Below are 16,583 nucleotides of genomic sequence, written 5' to 3' on the forward strand. Positions count from 1 at the left end.
TTTGGGTATTTCATTCCTTTTAATGGACTTTATCCCTTCTGGGGAGAGAGGAAACAACATTTATTGAGCTGTGAGGGGGTGTTTGGGTCAGGATTTGCTGCTGTGGGCTTTGGCCGAAAATGTTGGGAAACTTTCCTGGGGAGTTGCTTCAGGAGAAGCTGAAATGCCTCCAAATGCCTCAGATTGCCCCATTTCTCCCACCTGGTTTGGATTATTTGACTCTTGCAGGGAGCCACCCTGTGATTTCTCAAAATGATGCAGTTTTTAGAGGAAATGGCTGGTTCTGGAACCCGTTTGGCCCAAGGCTCTGAACCACACTCTGAAATTCCAGCTTAATTGAGAATTTGAAGTGTTGAGGGAACAGAGCAGGGTGAAATCTTCCCCAGAGCCCACAAGACCCCTCCAGGGCAGGGGGCTCCTGGGGCTGGGGGTTTCCTGTCCTTTTGTCCCCTGCAATCCATCCCAAGCCTCCACTCATCTCTCAAGGGCTTTAAAAGAGATCTGAGCTTTTCTCCTCCTCCTCCTCAGCTCACGCCCAGCTCCTGCTCCCCTGGCAGGCCCCTCAGTGTTTGAGGACGGTGGGTGTGATCATCCTGGGGTGGGAGTAGTAGCGGCACTCGCGGGGCGGCTGCAGCTCCATCACCCTCGTGCTGATGTTCTCCCTCCTGAACCCCGCCTGCAGCAGCGGCCCCACCTGGGTCTCCTGCAGGAGAGGAGGGCAGGGAGAAGCAGCCGTGGGTTGGGGTGTCTCATGTGAGAAGGGACACGGACAGCAGGTGAAAAAACCCTCCGAGCTCCCCTCTGGCGTTCCCTCATCACCACGGATGAGTTCCACAGCCTCGGAGTGCTCTGGCTCACCCCGGGCACAGCTTCGGGGAGGGCAGCAACTCACCTCAAACATCTTCTCGATGTCGCTGTACCTGGTCTTGAGCAGCTCCCCCCAGGAGGTGAGGTTGCAGTAGGTGAGGACCCCTCCGGGCCGCAGCAGGCGGAAGGCGTGGCCCTGCCCCGGGAATGCGGGAATCCGGCTCAGCTCCTCCCGCTCAGCCCCCCGTCCCTAGCTCCGCCCCGCAGAGCCGCTCCCCGAGGTGTCACCTTGATGAAGTTGAACTGATGCGTGTGCCAGGTGTCCTCCGAGAGCGGGTAGGTGTCATACAGGATCCCTGCCCGGGAACGCGGGGCTGGCCGTTAGCTGGGAGAGACCCTGAGGGGCTCCTGTGTCCCGGGAAAATCCCTCTCCACGGCCTGGCATTGTTCTGTTCCCATTGCAATTCCCTCCCCATGTCTCTGACCCCGGAAGGCAGCGATGTGATGGCCCCCAGGACAAGGAGCCACCCCAGGGACACAGCTGTGCCCTGTCCCCAGCCCCATGGGAGGATTGTGGGCTCCACCTGCATCCTGGCCAAACTGCTGCCCCCTTTCCATGGCTCAGGGATGTCCTGGGATGCCCTGGGCTTTGCTGTCCCCCACTTTGCCCAGCCCAGCCCCTGCCCATCCTGCTGTTGGTGTCTCACCACTGAAGTGCCCGTCTGGCAGCGTTGGCACCACGTCCTCCCACAGCCCCTTCAGGGGCACCACCTGCGGGTGGGGGGCAGAGTGGTGAGCTGGGGGGCCACAGGCAGCCCCCAAGCCTGGCACAGCCCAGCCTGCCCCTGACCTTGTGTGGCTGTGCCTTGGCCCACTGCTCCAGGCGCCGGAAAACGCCCTCGTTGCACTCGATGATCCAGTGCTCCTCGATACCGAATTCCTGCACCTTGGAGGCGGCGATGGCCATGCCAAACCCCACCTCGAGCACGCGGCCGCCTGCAGGTGGAACCCAGCACTCACAGCTCTGGCTTTTCTCCGCCTCAAACCTCCCCCAAGCACTCAATTCTGACCCATTCTTTCCCCAAATTTGGCTCTTTGTGTGGAGGTTGGGAGCACGCGGTGCTGCTGGCACTGAGGGGAGAAGTTTGGAGCAGCCTCATGTCCCTGTCACCTGCTGCCCTCCCACAGTGGCCCTTTGTCCCCAGCAAACCCCCCAGTTGATCCCAGTGAGAACAAACAATGTCCAACCCTCCTTCTGCCAGGGAAACAGCCCCAAAAGTGGTAGATCCTGGGAGGGGAAACAGCCCCAAAACTGGCAGATGCTGGGCAGGGAAACAGCCCCAAAATCAGCAGGATCTGGATGGGAGGTGGCTGCATCCTTTCTCCCTGTCCCCATCCCTGACACAAAGACGCAAGTGCCACCATGGCCCTGCTGCCCCTGTCACTGCACGGGGGCCACATGCAGTGGGGGGCACATGCAGTGCAGTGGGGTCCCCCAGCAGAACATCTCCCCCCACACCAGCTGCTTTCGGGGAAGCTGCACCCCCAGAATGTCCCGGAGCCCCCCGTTACCCTTGGACGCGGCCACGGTGGCCAGCGAGTGCATGTAGGGTGTCTCCCAGCGCTCCATCACCGGCTTGCCCAGGATCTCCAGGTGGGCATCGGGCTCATCGTAGCCCGCCGTGGCTTCCCCCCAGGCTGCCCTGCAGTCCTCGCCCTCGGCGAAGATCGGCCCCGCCGCCGCTCCGGAGCTCATGGCTGCGGGAGGAAAGTCCAGCTGGACGGGCTGAGCCTGCCGGGGAAGGGAGGGAGGGAGAGAGAGAAAGGGCCACTGGGCTCTTGGCCGGCTTTAAATAGCCCTGCTGGAAAGTGCTGAGTGTGCACAGCCGGCTGGGGCCCCTCCGGGGATCGGGAGCCCTTATCGGGAATGGGAGCCCTTATCGGGAACGGGGCACCACGGGGCTGCCAGGCCTGAGGGGTCACACGTGGCCCGGCGGTCACCGGGGTGTCCCCGCTGCCGGTGGCACCGTGCTGTGCATGGCCGGAGCGGGAATGACCCGCATTGCTGAGGGTGAGGCCAGGCTGGAACGGGGGACACGGAGGAAGGGGTTTTCCCTGTGCACCGTGCTGTGTCCCTCCAGGGCTGCACACGGGGACAGTGCCACACTCCGGGCCACGCACAGCGCTGGGCATGCCTGGGGTGACCCGCACGCCCAGGGCAGAGCCGGGCTGGACCGTAAGGGCTGGAGGGAGGGTCTCGGGGGGCTGCAGGCGGTGCAAGATGGGCAGTGAGACCCCCGCTGATGGGCAGTGGGACCCTGGGAGGGGCCATGGGATCCCACAATGGGCAATGGGGCCGCCGGGGATAGGCAGCGGGACCCCTGGGAACGGGCAATGGGACCCCCGGGATAGGTAGTGGGACGCCGGGGATGAGCAATGGGACCCCGCAGTGGGCAATGGAATCCCGGGAACGGGCAGCGGGATGGGCAATTGGACCCTGGGGATGGGCAGTGGGACCCTGGGGATGGGTAACAGGACCCCGGGATGGGCAGTGGGACCCTGGGGATGGGTAACAGGACCCCGGGATGGGCAATGGGACCCTGGGGATGGGTAACAGGACCCCGGGATGGGTAACAGGACCCTGGGGATGGGTAACAGGACCCCGGGATGGGCAATGGGACCCTGGGGATGGGTAACAGGACCCCGGGATGGGCAATGGGACCCCGGGATGGGCAATGGGACCCTGGGGATGGGTAACAGGACCCTGGGGATGGGTAACAGGACCCCGGGATGGGTAACAGGACCCTGGGGATGGGTAACAGGACCCCGGGATGGGCAATGGGACCCCGCGCAGGCCCCGCCCACCACGCGCGCGGACTGCCCTTCCCGCCGGCCCCCGCGCGCGCGCGGCCACGCCCCTCTCTGCCCCTCCCAGGGCGCGGCCCCGGAGACCCCGTAGCGAGGGGCGGGTGCGCGCGCAGCGGCGGCGCTGAGGGAGCGCGAGCGCGCGGCGGGGGGGGGCCGGGCCGGGCCGGGGGCGGCGGGGGGGGAACCGGGACACGGGAACCGGGACACGGCCGGGAGCGCCCGCCCGCGGCCCCACGACCCGCCGCTGGCACCGCCGCCACCGGAGGGAAGAGCCGGGCGCGGCCCCGGAGGAGTCGCCGCCATGAACAGCGTGGGAGGCGCCGATGAGATCGGGTGAGAGGAAGGGGAGGGCAGCGCGCTGGGACGATGGTGCGAGGTTCGGTCACCTTTTCCCGCAACCTCAGGAGAGGGTCCCTCCGGAGCTCCCCCGGGCCGGGGGGCTGAGCGGGGACCGGTGGCGGGCCAGGGAGCGTTAAGAGGGAGCCGGTCCCAGACCCGGGGTGCTGAGGGGGGGGCCGGTCCCGCCATGTTGGGGCCGTGAGGGCGCACCCCCCCTCCCGTCACGTGACCGGTGCGCGCGCGGGGCTGCGGCAGGTGCGCGCGCCCAAGGTCACCCGCCCGCGGCGCTTCCCGCGCCCGCCCGCTCCGGATCCCCCCGCGTCCCACCTCTGCCCCGTCGTGTCCTCCTCTCCTGTCACCGGACGCGGGGACACGGGGCGGGGGGACAACACGCCGGTCGAGGGAGGGGATTGTCCCACTCTGCTCGTGCGGCCTCACCTTGAGTCCTGCGTGCAGTTTTAGGCGCCACAGTATAAGAAAGATACTGAGGTGTTAGCGTGCAAAGGAGGGCAGCGGACATGGTGAAGAGCCTTGCGGGGATGCCTTAGGAGGAGCGGCTGAGGTTACTTGGTGTGTTCAGCCTGGAGGAGTCTGAGGGGAGATCTCATCGCAGTCTAAAACTTCCTCGTGAGGGGAAGCAGAGGGGCAGCTCCGATCTCTACTCTCAGGCACCAGTGACAGAACTCGAGGGAAGGGCTGGAACTGTGTCCGGGGAGGTTTAGGGTGGCTATCAGGGAAAGGTTTTTTTTCCCCCAGAGGGTGCTGGGGGCACTGCCCAGGCTCCCCAGAGAATGGTCCCCGCCCCAGGGCTGCTAGAACTCCAGGAGTGCTCGGACAACGGTCCCAGGGACAGGGTGGGATTGTTTAAGAGTTTTGTGCAGGGCCAGGAATTGGTCTCGATAGTCCTTGAGGGTCTGTTCTGTGGTTCTGTGACCCCGCTGGGGACCTTGTTCTGGTGACTCATCAGGGCCACCTTGAGGGGCTTGCGGTGGAGGAGGGGGAAGGTGGTGGGCCAGAGGTGGCACCAGGAGCCTCCCCTCGCCCTCCGTGTCCCCCGCAGGGCAGGGCTGCCCTCCCGAGCTCCCCTCTGCTGTCCTCTGCCCGGCATGTGTTCCAGGCTGGAAAATCCCGGTTTTAAGCGTTCCCGGGGGTTTGGGGGCTTCAAACCGAAAACCTGACACTGGTCTGGTTCTTCTTATGTGCTTTTACAATCCTAGCAAGGCTTGGATTGGAAGGGACCTTAGAGATCATCCAGTTGCACTCAGTATTATTCTGCTTGAGAGCTGTACCCTGGTGACATTGAAATTACCAGGCTGCAGGCTTGGGCATGGTAGAGCTCAAAGTAGAAAAAACCAAATTTAAAAAAATCCTTGACTGGTTCTTCCAGTGCAAGTTTTGGCACAGTATTTGCCCATCAGGACTGTCACCTTGTTTGAAATTGGAAACATGAACCACTTGTCCCATGCTGCTTGCACTGCTTTGTAAGCTGCTTATTTACTGCATGTTCTTAATTTGTAAATCCTAAAAGTACAGGAGGCAGGATAAGTGATTGGAATATCACATTGGAATGGTTTGGGTTGGAAAGGACCTTAGAGGTGATCCAATTCCAGCACACATTATATGAGGCCTGTTTAAATAAGTGAATTTTGCTCTGAAAGTGTTTTTATTTGCTCCTGGGCCTTAGTCACTGTCTGGTGCCTTGTGAGAGACCTGATCAGGTCTGACTTCCCGAGCTGTAGGTGAGTGCCAGGCTCCAGGTTATTCCATGGAACATCAGCTCCCCTCCTGAGCAGGCTGGGCTGGCACAGAGTTTGTTCCTAGTCACAGGCTGTGATCCTTCAGAGCTGTAATCAGATTGGGAAGAATTGGGGGTTAATCACAGAGGGAAATTTTCTTTATTCTCCTTCCCCAAAAGCACTCAGAGGGAAGATGAGAGCATAGAACAAACTCAGCTGCTCCAGCCCTCAGAAGGAAGCTCTGGTTTAAAGCTGTTGTGAGAGGCAGGTCTGGATGGGAAGTTATGAATTCAGCTTCTTTTCTAGGCAGAGATTTTCAGAAAAAGTACCTGAGGAAGCTCTAAGCCTTGCAGGTGTGTTGGCATGGGTAGGGAGGGGCCTTGTGGGTGTTATTATAATTAATTACTACTTGGGCCTGGTTTGGATGAAGAAAGGTGCTGATCTTGATCCTTCTGTCCTGCAGCTAATGGGGGCTGTGCTGAGATGTTGATCAGAGCTATTAATCAAACCACAGATTATTTATGTAGGCAAAGACTTTGTGCTTTTGTTGAGTTTTGCTGGTTTTATAATACCTGTACATGCTTTTTTACTAATGCTGAGTTGATTTGCTCCAGCAGCAAGTATGTTTATGGCAACAAAGAAATTAGCAATGAAAATTCTCCCAGGAAGTAGTGAGGCAGAACACTTGGTTAAAACTTATTATACAGCTGCAACTTCTGAGGAGTCATTATCCCACTTTCTGCTCCCAAGGTGATCCCTGTGGGGAATTCTGCTGCTTCAGGGGTGCTGTACCTGTCAGGATCTCACTCTCGTGGTGGACAGACTCACCTGCCCAAAAGCCAGGCTGGTGGTTTGTGCTGTCACTGGCTGTGCTGGAGTGGCTTTGCATTCCAGCAGGGATGGACTGTAGTGTCCTCCAGCCTGTAAATTTGGAGCTTTGTGGAGGTGTGGTGTCAGCAGGTGTGAACTGAAAACATTGAAGAGCATGAGGGGAGACTCAGCAGGGTCTGCAGCCTCTTCCCAAGAGGCAGCAGCCACCTGTGCTCTCTGGGAGCAGGGGCAGAGCCTGAGGCTGGAGCTGTGCCTGGGAAGGTTCAGGTTGGATATCAGGGAAAGGTTCTTTCCCCCAAGGGTGCTGGGCAGTGCCCAGGCTCCCCAGGGAATGGTCACAGCCCCCAGAGCTCCAGGAGCGTTTGGAAACTGTTCCCAGAGTGGGACTGTTGGGGTGTCTGTGCTGGACTCAATGCTCGTGGATCCCTTCCAACTTAGGATATTCTATCAATTTTATATGTTTCTATGAACTTAATAGCTGCCAGCCCATAAACTGTTAGGACCAAAAGTTTTCTGGGATGGAGTGTGGGCGAGACCTTGGGAAAGGGCTGGTGATGCAGCTGAGCATGGGAGCAGGAGCACTCACACACCCATCGTGCCTCACAGCTGTCCTGTGCCATACCACATCTGGATTTTTGTGAACTTTGGCCCTGCTCAGTGTCTTCAAACCATGGAGGATCCCAAGGCAGAGGATTCCTGGCTTTTGGTATTCCACAGTGTTTGTATAAACCAGGGCTGTGGATTTCCATACAGCTGCTGCCGCTGGCCTTGAGCTACCCAGCTTTGCTGTTTCAGTCCATGTAGGGTGACTACAAATAATTCATGGTGGAATTGGAAGGTTTCAGTGACCTCCCTCCCTGCAGACAGCTTGGTGTTCTCTCAGAACACAGCCGGTACTTTTACAAGGATGTAAAATCGATTAATCTTTTATACCAAGCCATCAAATTTAGTTTAAAACACCCCAAAACAAACCATAACCTCATATGTGGTTGGTGAAGAAAATGTAGCTAACACATATCAAACCTTTATTGTGAATATAGCAGTAGATCAGCTGGTTTTACTTTGCTATTAGGAAATTCGAGTTACTTATTTTCCCTAAACATAACGGCACAGCAGAGGGGTTTGTGTCCTGTGTGTGGAGAGGGAAGGTGGTCGGGGGACAGGATGGTGGTGCCACCTTGGCCAAGCCTGGCTGGTCGCAGAGCACGACCTGTTGCTGTGAACTGGCTGCTGTTGCACAAGGCCCTGAGCCCGTGCCAGGAGCCAGAGCGCTGCCAGAGGGAGCTGGGGGCACTTTTCCAATCCTTGAGGGAAACTTCGTCATGCCCAACGTGCCCACAGAAAACAGGCCTGCTCTGAGAGAGGGCAGGGCTGCAGGTCCTGCCCTGCTGCTCTCGGGGAGGGCAGGGAGGGCTGGCACGTCCTCTAGCATGAGGATAATGCAGCAGAGGCAGCCACTGCTGCTGTGACACTGAGGGCTGTCTTTGCCTCTCGTGTCACCAGCTCAGTTGTTTGCTGGCTGCTCAAGGAGACGCTTTGATCAGCGCTTAACAGTTGGTTTGTTTTTGTGAAAGACAAGACTCGTGTCACGTCTCGGCCTGTAACTTAGGAACAGAACTGGCCTCAGTGGAACAAGGCTCGTAGGTGCTGTGTAGTATTGAATTTTGTCACTTTGGCTGGTGCAGAAGGGTCGTGACATGATGTCCTCTCACAGAGAAGTGAATCAAAGTAGAAAGGGACAGGCTGGTTTTGTCAGTGAGCTGCCCTGCTCCACAGGAACTTCCAGTTGCAAGGCTTTCACTTCCCTGGTAGTCCTAGTGCACCTGCAGCTCTTACTGGGGGTGACTGGGCTCTCCCTGCCATTACATGCCCATGAAAAGAGCAGGTGAGAGGAAGTTCAGTTTTCTTATTTTTGTTAGGAGAAATTCCACTTTGCCCATGCAAGTGAGGATGCAGGAATCCCCACCACCCTCAGCTGTACTCGGGTATAGGTGAAGGTGAGAAGAAGACAAAGCAAGAAGGTGTTTTTTCTTTTTGAGGTCCAATGGAGAACCAGAGGGTATCCAAAAATAAACTATCCCAGTGCTTGTCTGTGCAGAGTCATGGAGCCAGCCATTAACAGCAGAGTTTTTCACAGAATCACACAATCTCCTGAGCTGGAAGGGAAGCCCAGCGATCGTCAAAGCCCTGCACAGACACCCCAACAATCCCATCCTGTTCCTGAGAGCAGTGTCCAAATGCTCCTGGAGCTCTGGCAGCCTTGGGGCCAGGACCATTCCCTGGGGAGCCTGGGCAGTGCCTCAGCACTGTCTGGGGAAGAACCTTTCCTGATACTCCAGCTTGAACCTCCCCTGACACAGCTCCAGCTGTTCCCTGGGACCTGCCTCTGCTCCCAGAGAGCAGAGGTTGGTGCTGCTCCTCAGGAGGAAGCTGCAGACAGCTGTGAGGGTATTTTTTGGGGTTGATTCTTGGTACTGACAAGGGCCAAGTGTTGAGGTGGCTCTAACCAACCTTTAATTACTGAGTAAATGACTGCTGGAAGTTTTGGCACACCCAGGAGTTGATAAAGAGCTGCAGAGATGGCAGCCTGGCATGGAGCTCCTGCAGCACCCACCCAGATCGTTGGGCATGCTGGGACAGGAAACCCTGCAGATTTGGGTGCTCTTTGCAGAGAAGAGTTGAATCAGTTTTAAGGAGTTTAGTTTGGGGTTTAGCCATGGCTTTCTCACCTGCTCATCACTATCTCGAAACTGGGTTGTACAATGGTTTCACAACTGCTGGATTAGTGCTGCTCTGTTATTTAGTACCTGCTGCACAGGTTTGACTTCTGTCTCAGGCCTGAGCCTGGCAGTTCTGCTTTTGCTTTCACCCCATGAGAAGGTGCTGGCAGCCAAGTGAGTGTTTTGTGGTGAGTGAGGGAGGAGCAGAGAGCAGGGATGGAGGAAGGGTTTGGTTTCATCAGCGGCTTTGAGTATGCTGACAGTTTTGTAGGGTGTCTTGGAGGTCCTGGTACCCCCAAACCTGGCCAGAAGAGCTGAGCTGTGCCTTAATTAAGGTGGAGCATCTGCTGCAGCCCCTAAACCTGCCCTGTGCTTTGTTTGCAGAAAGCTGTTCGTGGGTGGCCTGGACTGGAGCACGACACAAGGTGAGCAATGTGTGCTGCAGGCCTTGGGCCACAGCGAAAACCCAGCCAGGAGCTCCTAACAGGCATTGCTGTGGGGAGGAGATGGGGCTGAGAGCCTCCTCCTCTGCTAATTAATAAAACTTCCTGTAGAGACAGCTCAGCTATATGATTGTATACATAGTCTTTATATATGTTAATACTTTTAGGTTTATATTGTTTGGTGCTGAAGTTTTTGTCAGATCAACAGACAACCCTTTTTATAATCAATTTCCTACTGTTTTCCATTTGTATGAGTGGAAATAAACTGTTGTCTGCCATTTGTTTACAGGAAGTAAGATGTGATCATTTTCAAAAGATGAGTTTGAAGCTGTGTTCCATGTTTGCTGATCTGTTGTCTCATAATTGCAAACACAGTCTGGTGTTGTTAATATCTGGCTCTGTTTAATACTTGCTTTTTTTTTTCTTTGACAGAAACTCTTCGTAGCTACTTCTCCCAGTATGGAGAAGTTGTAGACTGTGTAATAATGAAAGACAAAACAACAAATCAATCTCGAGGATTTGGATTTGTCAAATTTAAAGATCCCAACTGTGTGGGAACAGTGCTGGCCAGCAGACCTCATACGTTAGATGGCCGAAATGTAAGTTGCTTTTGTGTTGTTTTTTTTTTTTTCTTGCACCAGATTCAAAGATTTGCTTTAAATTCTGGCTCCTTATTTGCAGTGTCAGAGTTAACCTGGTTGTTGGTTTAAATGATTTATTGTAAGGCAGCTCTTAACTCCAGGGCTTGTGTTGTTTAAGCTCTGAGGAGCTGCATGTCAGCAGGGCTGGGTTCAGCTGCCACAAATGTAACTTTTAGAGCAAAATTCTGCTGAAGTGTGACCAAAGTGGAACTTTTTTCAGATTGATCCAAAGCCATGCACACCTCGGGGGATGCAGCCGGAGCGGACACGGCCGAAGGAAGGATGGGTAAGGAAAGATCCCTGTGTATCCTCTGGAATTCCTTTGCATTATAGCCATGTTTCAAAGGCAGAAGTCTGTATGCAGAACTCGAGTGTAAATCTCATTCATAAAAAGTGTCTTTAATTTAGATTTCCATGGGCAGGCTCTGTGCAGAGCAGTGTCAGTTTGGGTGTGGTGTTTCCTAAGCTCTTAGTGATGCTTTTAGTGGAGTTCTTCAGATTTGAGAGCAGTGTCTGGAGAGCACTGGCAGGGCTGATGCTGTTCCAGCCCACTCCACACCCTGCAGCTTCACTAGATTTCAGTTTAGAATGAGTCAATGGCCTCAGAACACAGGACCTGGATTCCTGGTCCTCTGAAGAACAGGGGACACTGAACCTCTGAGCTCAGAATGTGCTTCCCTTTCATGCCTGGGAGACTTCAAGGCTGGAGCTCTCCCCTCAGCCTGCCAGAGCCCATTGTTCATGGTTCAGTGTAAAATGATAGAAGCAGGCAACCTTATTGTTCTTCTGACTGAATTTTCTCCTCCTTGATTTAGCAGAAAGGATCCAGGAGCGATAACAATAAATCCAATAAAATTTTTGTTGGTGGGATTCCTCATAACTGTGGCGAGACAGAGCTCAGGGAATACTTCAAGAAGTTTGGAGTGGTGAGTCCTGGGGGGGAAGGTGTCTCCCCTCCCTGCTGCCTCTTTTCACATTTCCTCAAGCTGTCAAATTTGGGGGTAATTTGGACAAATTGCTGGAGGGGCACCTGAAGCATTTTGTGAGAAACTGTAGTGAACATTCATCATCTGGAAATGTCCCTTGGCAGAACCTGCTGCTCATGTGGAATTTACTTTGCTGCTTCTGTCTCCTCATGTTTAAGTCTACCTGATGCATTATTCTGTCCCTTCTTTCAAAAACTCCTGAGGTGCCTTTAAAATGATTCTTTTTATTGTTATTATTTCCACCCTCACCCCCCTTTTCTCTTGATAACTTTCAGCTGGGCAATTAAAAATGTCTGCTGATTATTTTTTGGGAACAGTGAGCCTCTCAATGGGCTGGGTTTTGAGATCCTGGTATTTGACTATGTGTACAGATAGGTTAAATTTGGGTCTCCTGCCATTGTTTGGAGAGCAGTAGCTGCTTTCAAACCATCTGGAATCTCAGTTCTGATGTCCCTAGAACCTCTATTCTGAGACAAACTGCTCCTCATGCACCTTCTTTAATTCACTTTGTAACCTTGGACTGAAATGACTGTATCTTCTCTATTTTTTTTTTTTTAATTTAGTTTTTATTTAGTTTTAATTCCCATTTATCCCAGCTCTCACTGCCCGCAAGGAAGTGGGGGCATATGATAAACTACTGAATTAAAAAATCCAGCTGTGAATAAGTTTGAGGAAGTTAAAGATTGTGTGAGATAAATTCAGGACTGTGCTGGTAAAAATAAACTTGATTGGCATTTAGTGTAGTTTTTGATACTTTTTTCCATTACCTTTTCCTGACATTTCTTAGTGGCAGCAAAGGATTTATTGAGAAATTAATTCTTAAGTTTATCAAGTTAAATCAGTGTTTAAAATTCCATTAAGATAATTCATTTAAAAACACAAAAAGCAACAGGTAACAACTGTTTCTTTAGCTTGAAAGGCTGCAGTAGACTAATAATAAAAACAGGGAGCACGTTCCACAGCTGTGGGATGTAGTTTCTAAAGGCTCTTCCTCACAGACTTGGCTTTCCAGCTGTGCCCTGGATGCTGGGGAGATACAGGGTATGTCCTGCAGGTGTAGAAGGCAACAGCCACAACTGTAAGTGCCCTTAAAAGTAAGTAGTAGCACTTTACTCATAGTATAGAAATCAGAAAATCTTCCTGAAGTTGTAACGAGTCCCTTTGGAGCAGTGGAGTCTCACAAATGTTTTGTGGCCACGAGAGTGAAGAGCCCAAGGCAGGCACTGATTTTCAGCCCTGGTAATTGCTGGGTCATTAAGGCCAGGGTGAAGAGGACCCAAATGGACCAGGGGAGGGACAAATGTGGCACTGATTGTCCCATGGCACAATCCCCACGTGGATCCCCCAGCCCCAGCTGGGAGCATCCAGTAGGATGTGCTCAAGTGAGTGCAGCAACTCAAACCCCAATGTTTTCTAGCTGTAAGTAAAGATGAAATTGTGTCAGACTTTCAACTCATTTTTACTCACGAGTAAAAATATCCTAAGATTGTCTTGAAGATGCAATTTTACAAAATCACACCCATTTTGTGACCACTTCTCTGCATCTGAGAGATTTCAGAGCAGTTCCCTTCAGCTGTTTTAATGTTGACATAAACATTACACCTCAGGTTTTGTTTAAATTGTAGCTCACTGTGGTGCTCATTCTGAGAAGAATAATCCTGAAGCCTTTGAACAGCTTGCAGTTTCCATTTTTTCTTTTTTTGGGTTAAAATCCCACTGATACTGCTCATCCAGAACTTAGAGGGGTTTTGTAAAGCTGTTTAAAGCATTGGTTTAACTGGTGCTCTGGGCCTCTCTGGTGCTCCAGTAATTCAATCAGAGGAGCCCTGCATGTTCCTAGAGCTGCCTGCAGCTCAAGCTGCTTTTCATGGCAAAAGTGAAAATGGTTAAAAATGGGGAAAATCATGTTTTAAAAAGCTACACTGATGAGTTGTTGGGAAACAAACCTTTGGGGTGTGTAATAGGCCGTAGAGTGGGTACAAACAGTGCAAAACCTGAATGTTAAATTAAAATGTCAAGTGTGATGAGACAATAGAGATGAGCTCAGGCTTTCTAAACTCCCAGGAAGAGCAATATTCCCTGGTTTTGTGCTGTTGCTGGGATGATGGCTGCACTTAGCTTGTGCTTTGTGGGTAGAGAGCAGGAACCAGCTGGTGGTGACTGTTCCAGCCCTCCCCTTGTAGCACAGGGAGTAGAATTTCCCTTCTCTCTTCCAGGTCACTGAAGTTGTAATGATCTATGACGCAGAGAAACAGAGGCCCCGAGGTAAAGGCTGATCTAGTTTGTCCTTGAAATTTCTTCATACTCTCCTATAGTCAGATGGCAAACTATTTCACACCATCAGAAAAGGTAGATTTTTTTTTTTTTTTTCTCCTATGTTGCCTCAGGAAAAAGAATAATTCACTGGGCAAACATCACTTCAAGTCTAGACTCTTCATCTCCAGCTTCACTTGGGTCTGTGCATTTCAACTCAGATATTTCATGCTCATTGATGGGTTGGGGTTTTTTTTATAGTTGAATGAAATTTGATTCTCGAGCCACTCCTGTGGCTTAAGGTACTTTTGAGGGGGGGAAAAATAATCAGATTTTCCTCCTGTTGCACATGAAAGGTACGTTGGGTCTGTAAGTGCATGTGGGGTGCTCCAGCCAGAGCACAAGACAGGACAGAATCCATCCATCACCTGCTTTTTGTTTTGGTTAAATGGCTTCACCTCAAATTAAAGAAAAACTCTTCTTAAAACAACCACAAAATAATTCTTAAATATATATATAGATGTATATTTTTAATTGGAATATACAATCCCTGTATACCAGATTGCTTTTAAGAGGGGAGGGGAATAAAAAACCCCAAAAACTGGAAAAATTCACTAGATATTGAATCAAGCTGGGAACCTTTGGTCAAAATATGAAGCAATTCCATGTCACCCACGTCCCTTTGCATCCACCATTTGTTTGCCAAGGTAGAGGCAATATTTTGGCACGTGAAGCTTAGCTGTGCTCCCACCCTGTAGCATGTTGGACATGCTAGAGAATAGTTTGCCATCTGAACTTTTCATTTCTCTTCTGCCTCATTATTAAGAAATATATCCTTCACTTCATATTTATTAAGCTGTTAAGTCTTAGTTTTATTTTTAATTTAGACATACATCCTTAGTGACATATTTAAGTGTTTCATAGTAAAGTATGGTAACGTTAAGTAAGTTCTTTTTTTTGTTTCTTTTCTCTCTGTGAATTGTTTGACTGTGATTAACGATATCTCTTTAGATTTCTTCTCTCTAGGTGATAATTTATCACAGAGGTACAGGCCAGTTCCGCAGTCAGAGGAGGGACGGGCTTTGTCTTTTATTGGAGTGTAAACGAAGTTTCAATATATTTGTTTTTTTGTTTTCTTGCTTTAGCTATCCTAATCTTCTTCCAGCAGATACCTTTGATTTAAGCAGCACATAAATTCATCTGTTTCAATGCTTTAGAGCAACTGGTTTTGGATAGAGGAGACAAAAGCACTGGCAATCAAATGTAATTTGGGGCTGAAGTTCTGAAATATCTCAGTAATTATTGCATCATCTCTATCTTTGCAATATTTAATCCCAGCCTTGCAGCCTCTGTGCAAAAGGTGCTTAAACATCATGCCTGGTCTGGATTAATCCTGTCTCAATTAATGGCTTCTCTGCTTCAAGCTCTACTAAAAGCAACACAGGCAAAGGAGGGCTTGGGGTGCAAAGCACAAGTGCCAGGTGGGGGAAAGGTCTTGTCTTCACCCACAGAAAACTTCCTCCCCTGATTCATCAGACTTCTTAAGCACTTCTTGAATCTTTTCCCTCTGCCTTTTGTTTCTGTGCTGTTCCAGGCTTTTTTTAGTGTGCTGACTAACACATCTCCCAAAATGGCCCTTGCAGTCCCTGGGGGGTGCTAGGAAAAATTCCTCGAGTTTGTATTGGGTACTCCTGGCTGTGCATCCCAGAACACATTTTCTCTTGCCTTCTCTCTGTGTTCTGTGTTCTCTTGCTGCTCTGTCCCCTTATCCTTTTAATGATTGTAGATAAAATTCCAGAGGCCAATTCAGTGCCATCTCTCCTTAGACCCTTCTGAATTTTGCCTTTTGCCATTCACTTCACCACCCTTCCTGTGGAAGTGCACATTGGTTTACTGCTAGGGGGAGGGAAAATGATCCCTGTTCTAATCCCTGTGGCATCCATATACCTCCAGCCCCTCAGGAGGCACCAAATGCTCAGGTGATGTCCTTGAGGAGCTGACTGGGGTCAGGTATCCACATGATCTTTGCTTCCTCCCAGTCCTACCTGCTCCTGCCAGCTCTGCCTCATCCAATCTCTTCCCACAGCCCCAAGCACAGCAGCCATGTCACATCTCTGAAGGCACAAAGTGGTTTTGGTGCAGTCTCAGCTTCTCCTGGTTCCAACAGCTGGGAAGGGATTTCCAGGTTCTTGCTGTGTCTGTTCTCCTCCTCCCTTGGCTGCAGACCAGCTCTGTCACTCTGCTCTGTTCCTCTTGGATTCCTGCTGGATGCAGTTCATTTCTCCAGCCTTTAACAGAGTCCTGTCCTTCAAGAACTAAAGCTGCAGGTGGTGGGTTTCATCACTTCTGCTTAAAACTTCACCTTGGACTTTGGCTGTGTTACTCTGATTTCTGTACTCTTCTTTATCTTGTGCTGTCTGACCCTTTTAAATCCCCTTTTAAAAATTTATTTATTGCTTTTCTCAATGTCCTCTTGCCCTCCCTGTTCCACCCCTCCAACCCCATCCCACACTCTGTTCCCCTCCTTTAGCTTTGGAATCAAATTTAACAACAACCTTCACATCCAGATGGAATCCATTGTTTTTCTTCCCCATCTCTTTTTAGACAAAGGCTGGAATACTAAACGTGATTTAAATACAAACACTTTTCCTTTGGCTCCAACACTCAGATTTCTGGTTAACTCAGACAAATATATTGTGATGAAATGCTGCTCTCAGCTTCAAGGCTGCTTTCATCACAGCTCCACAAAACTTCGTTTATACTGCCAGTCTCTTGTGTGTGGGAAATGCCAAGTTTTTTCCTTTTTATTTTCAGTTTATTTTAGTGATGTCTTTTGCTCTTGTTGCTGACAGCAGAATTTGACCTGCTGGAATCTATTTTGGCCTGTATCTTTGTGTATTTTTATATATATATATATATATAAACTTTCTCTACACTAGGCCTCTTTGGGCTTACCCAA

At 51.3% G+C, this 16,583-nt stretch overlaps 2 protein-coding genes across 4 annotated transcripts in view; one reads left to right on the top strand and one right to left on the bottom strand.

Moving 5' to 3' along the window:
* Positions 1-4,224, bottom strand: GAMT (guanidinoacetate N-methyltransferase). The gene is made up of 7 exons (XM_059869792.1): positions 4,062-4,224; positions 2,380-2,565; positions 1,658-1,803; positions 1,515-1,578; positions 1,096-1,163; positions 893-1,003; positions 1-703 (listed from the first exon to the last, which is right to left on the bottom strand). Exons 1-7 carry the CDS (start codon positions 4,201-4,203, stop codon positions 563-565), a joined length of 858 nt encoding a protein of 285 aa, XP_059725775.1. The 5' UTR covers positions 4,204-4,224; the 3' UTR covers positions 1-562.
* Positions 3,841-16,583, top strand: part of DAZAP1 (DAZ associated protein 1) — a 24,891-nt gene continuing 12,148 nt past the window's right edge. Inside the window, exons 1-6 of one of the 3 annotated variants that reach the window (XM_059869789.1) lie at positions 3,841-4,008; positions 9,686-9,726; positions 10,177-10,343; positions 10,606-10,671; positions 11,204-11,311; positions 13,588-13,636. In XM_059869789.1, coding sequence (XP_059725772.1) covers positions 3,977-4,008; positions 9,686-9,726; positions 10,177-10,343; positions 10,606-10,671; positions 11,204-11,311; positions 13,588-13,636 — 463 coding nt within the window. In that variant the 5' untranslated portion in view covers positions 3,841-3,976. Of the gene's footprint in view, positions 4,009-9,685; positions 9,727-10,176; positions 10,344-10,605; positions 10,672-11,197; positions 11,312-13,587; positions 13,637-16,583 lie in introns of those variants that run through there. The other 2 variants (XM_059869788.1, XM_059869791.1) reach the window with 2 other exon arrangements.

Source organism: Haemorhous mexicanus, chromosome 29 (assembly GCF_027477595.1).
Source record: "Haemorhous mexicanus isolate bHaeMex1 chromosome 29, bHaeMex1.pri, whole genome shotgun sequence".
NCBI lineage: Eukaryota > Metazoa > Chordata > Aves > Passeriformes > Fringillidae > Haemorhous > Haemorhous mexicanus.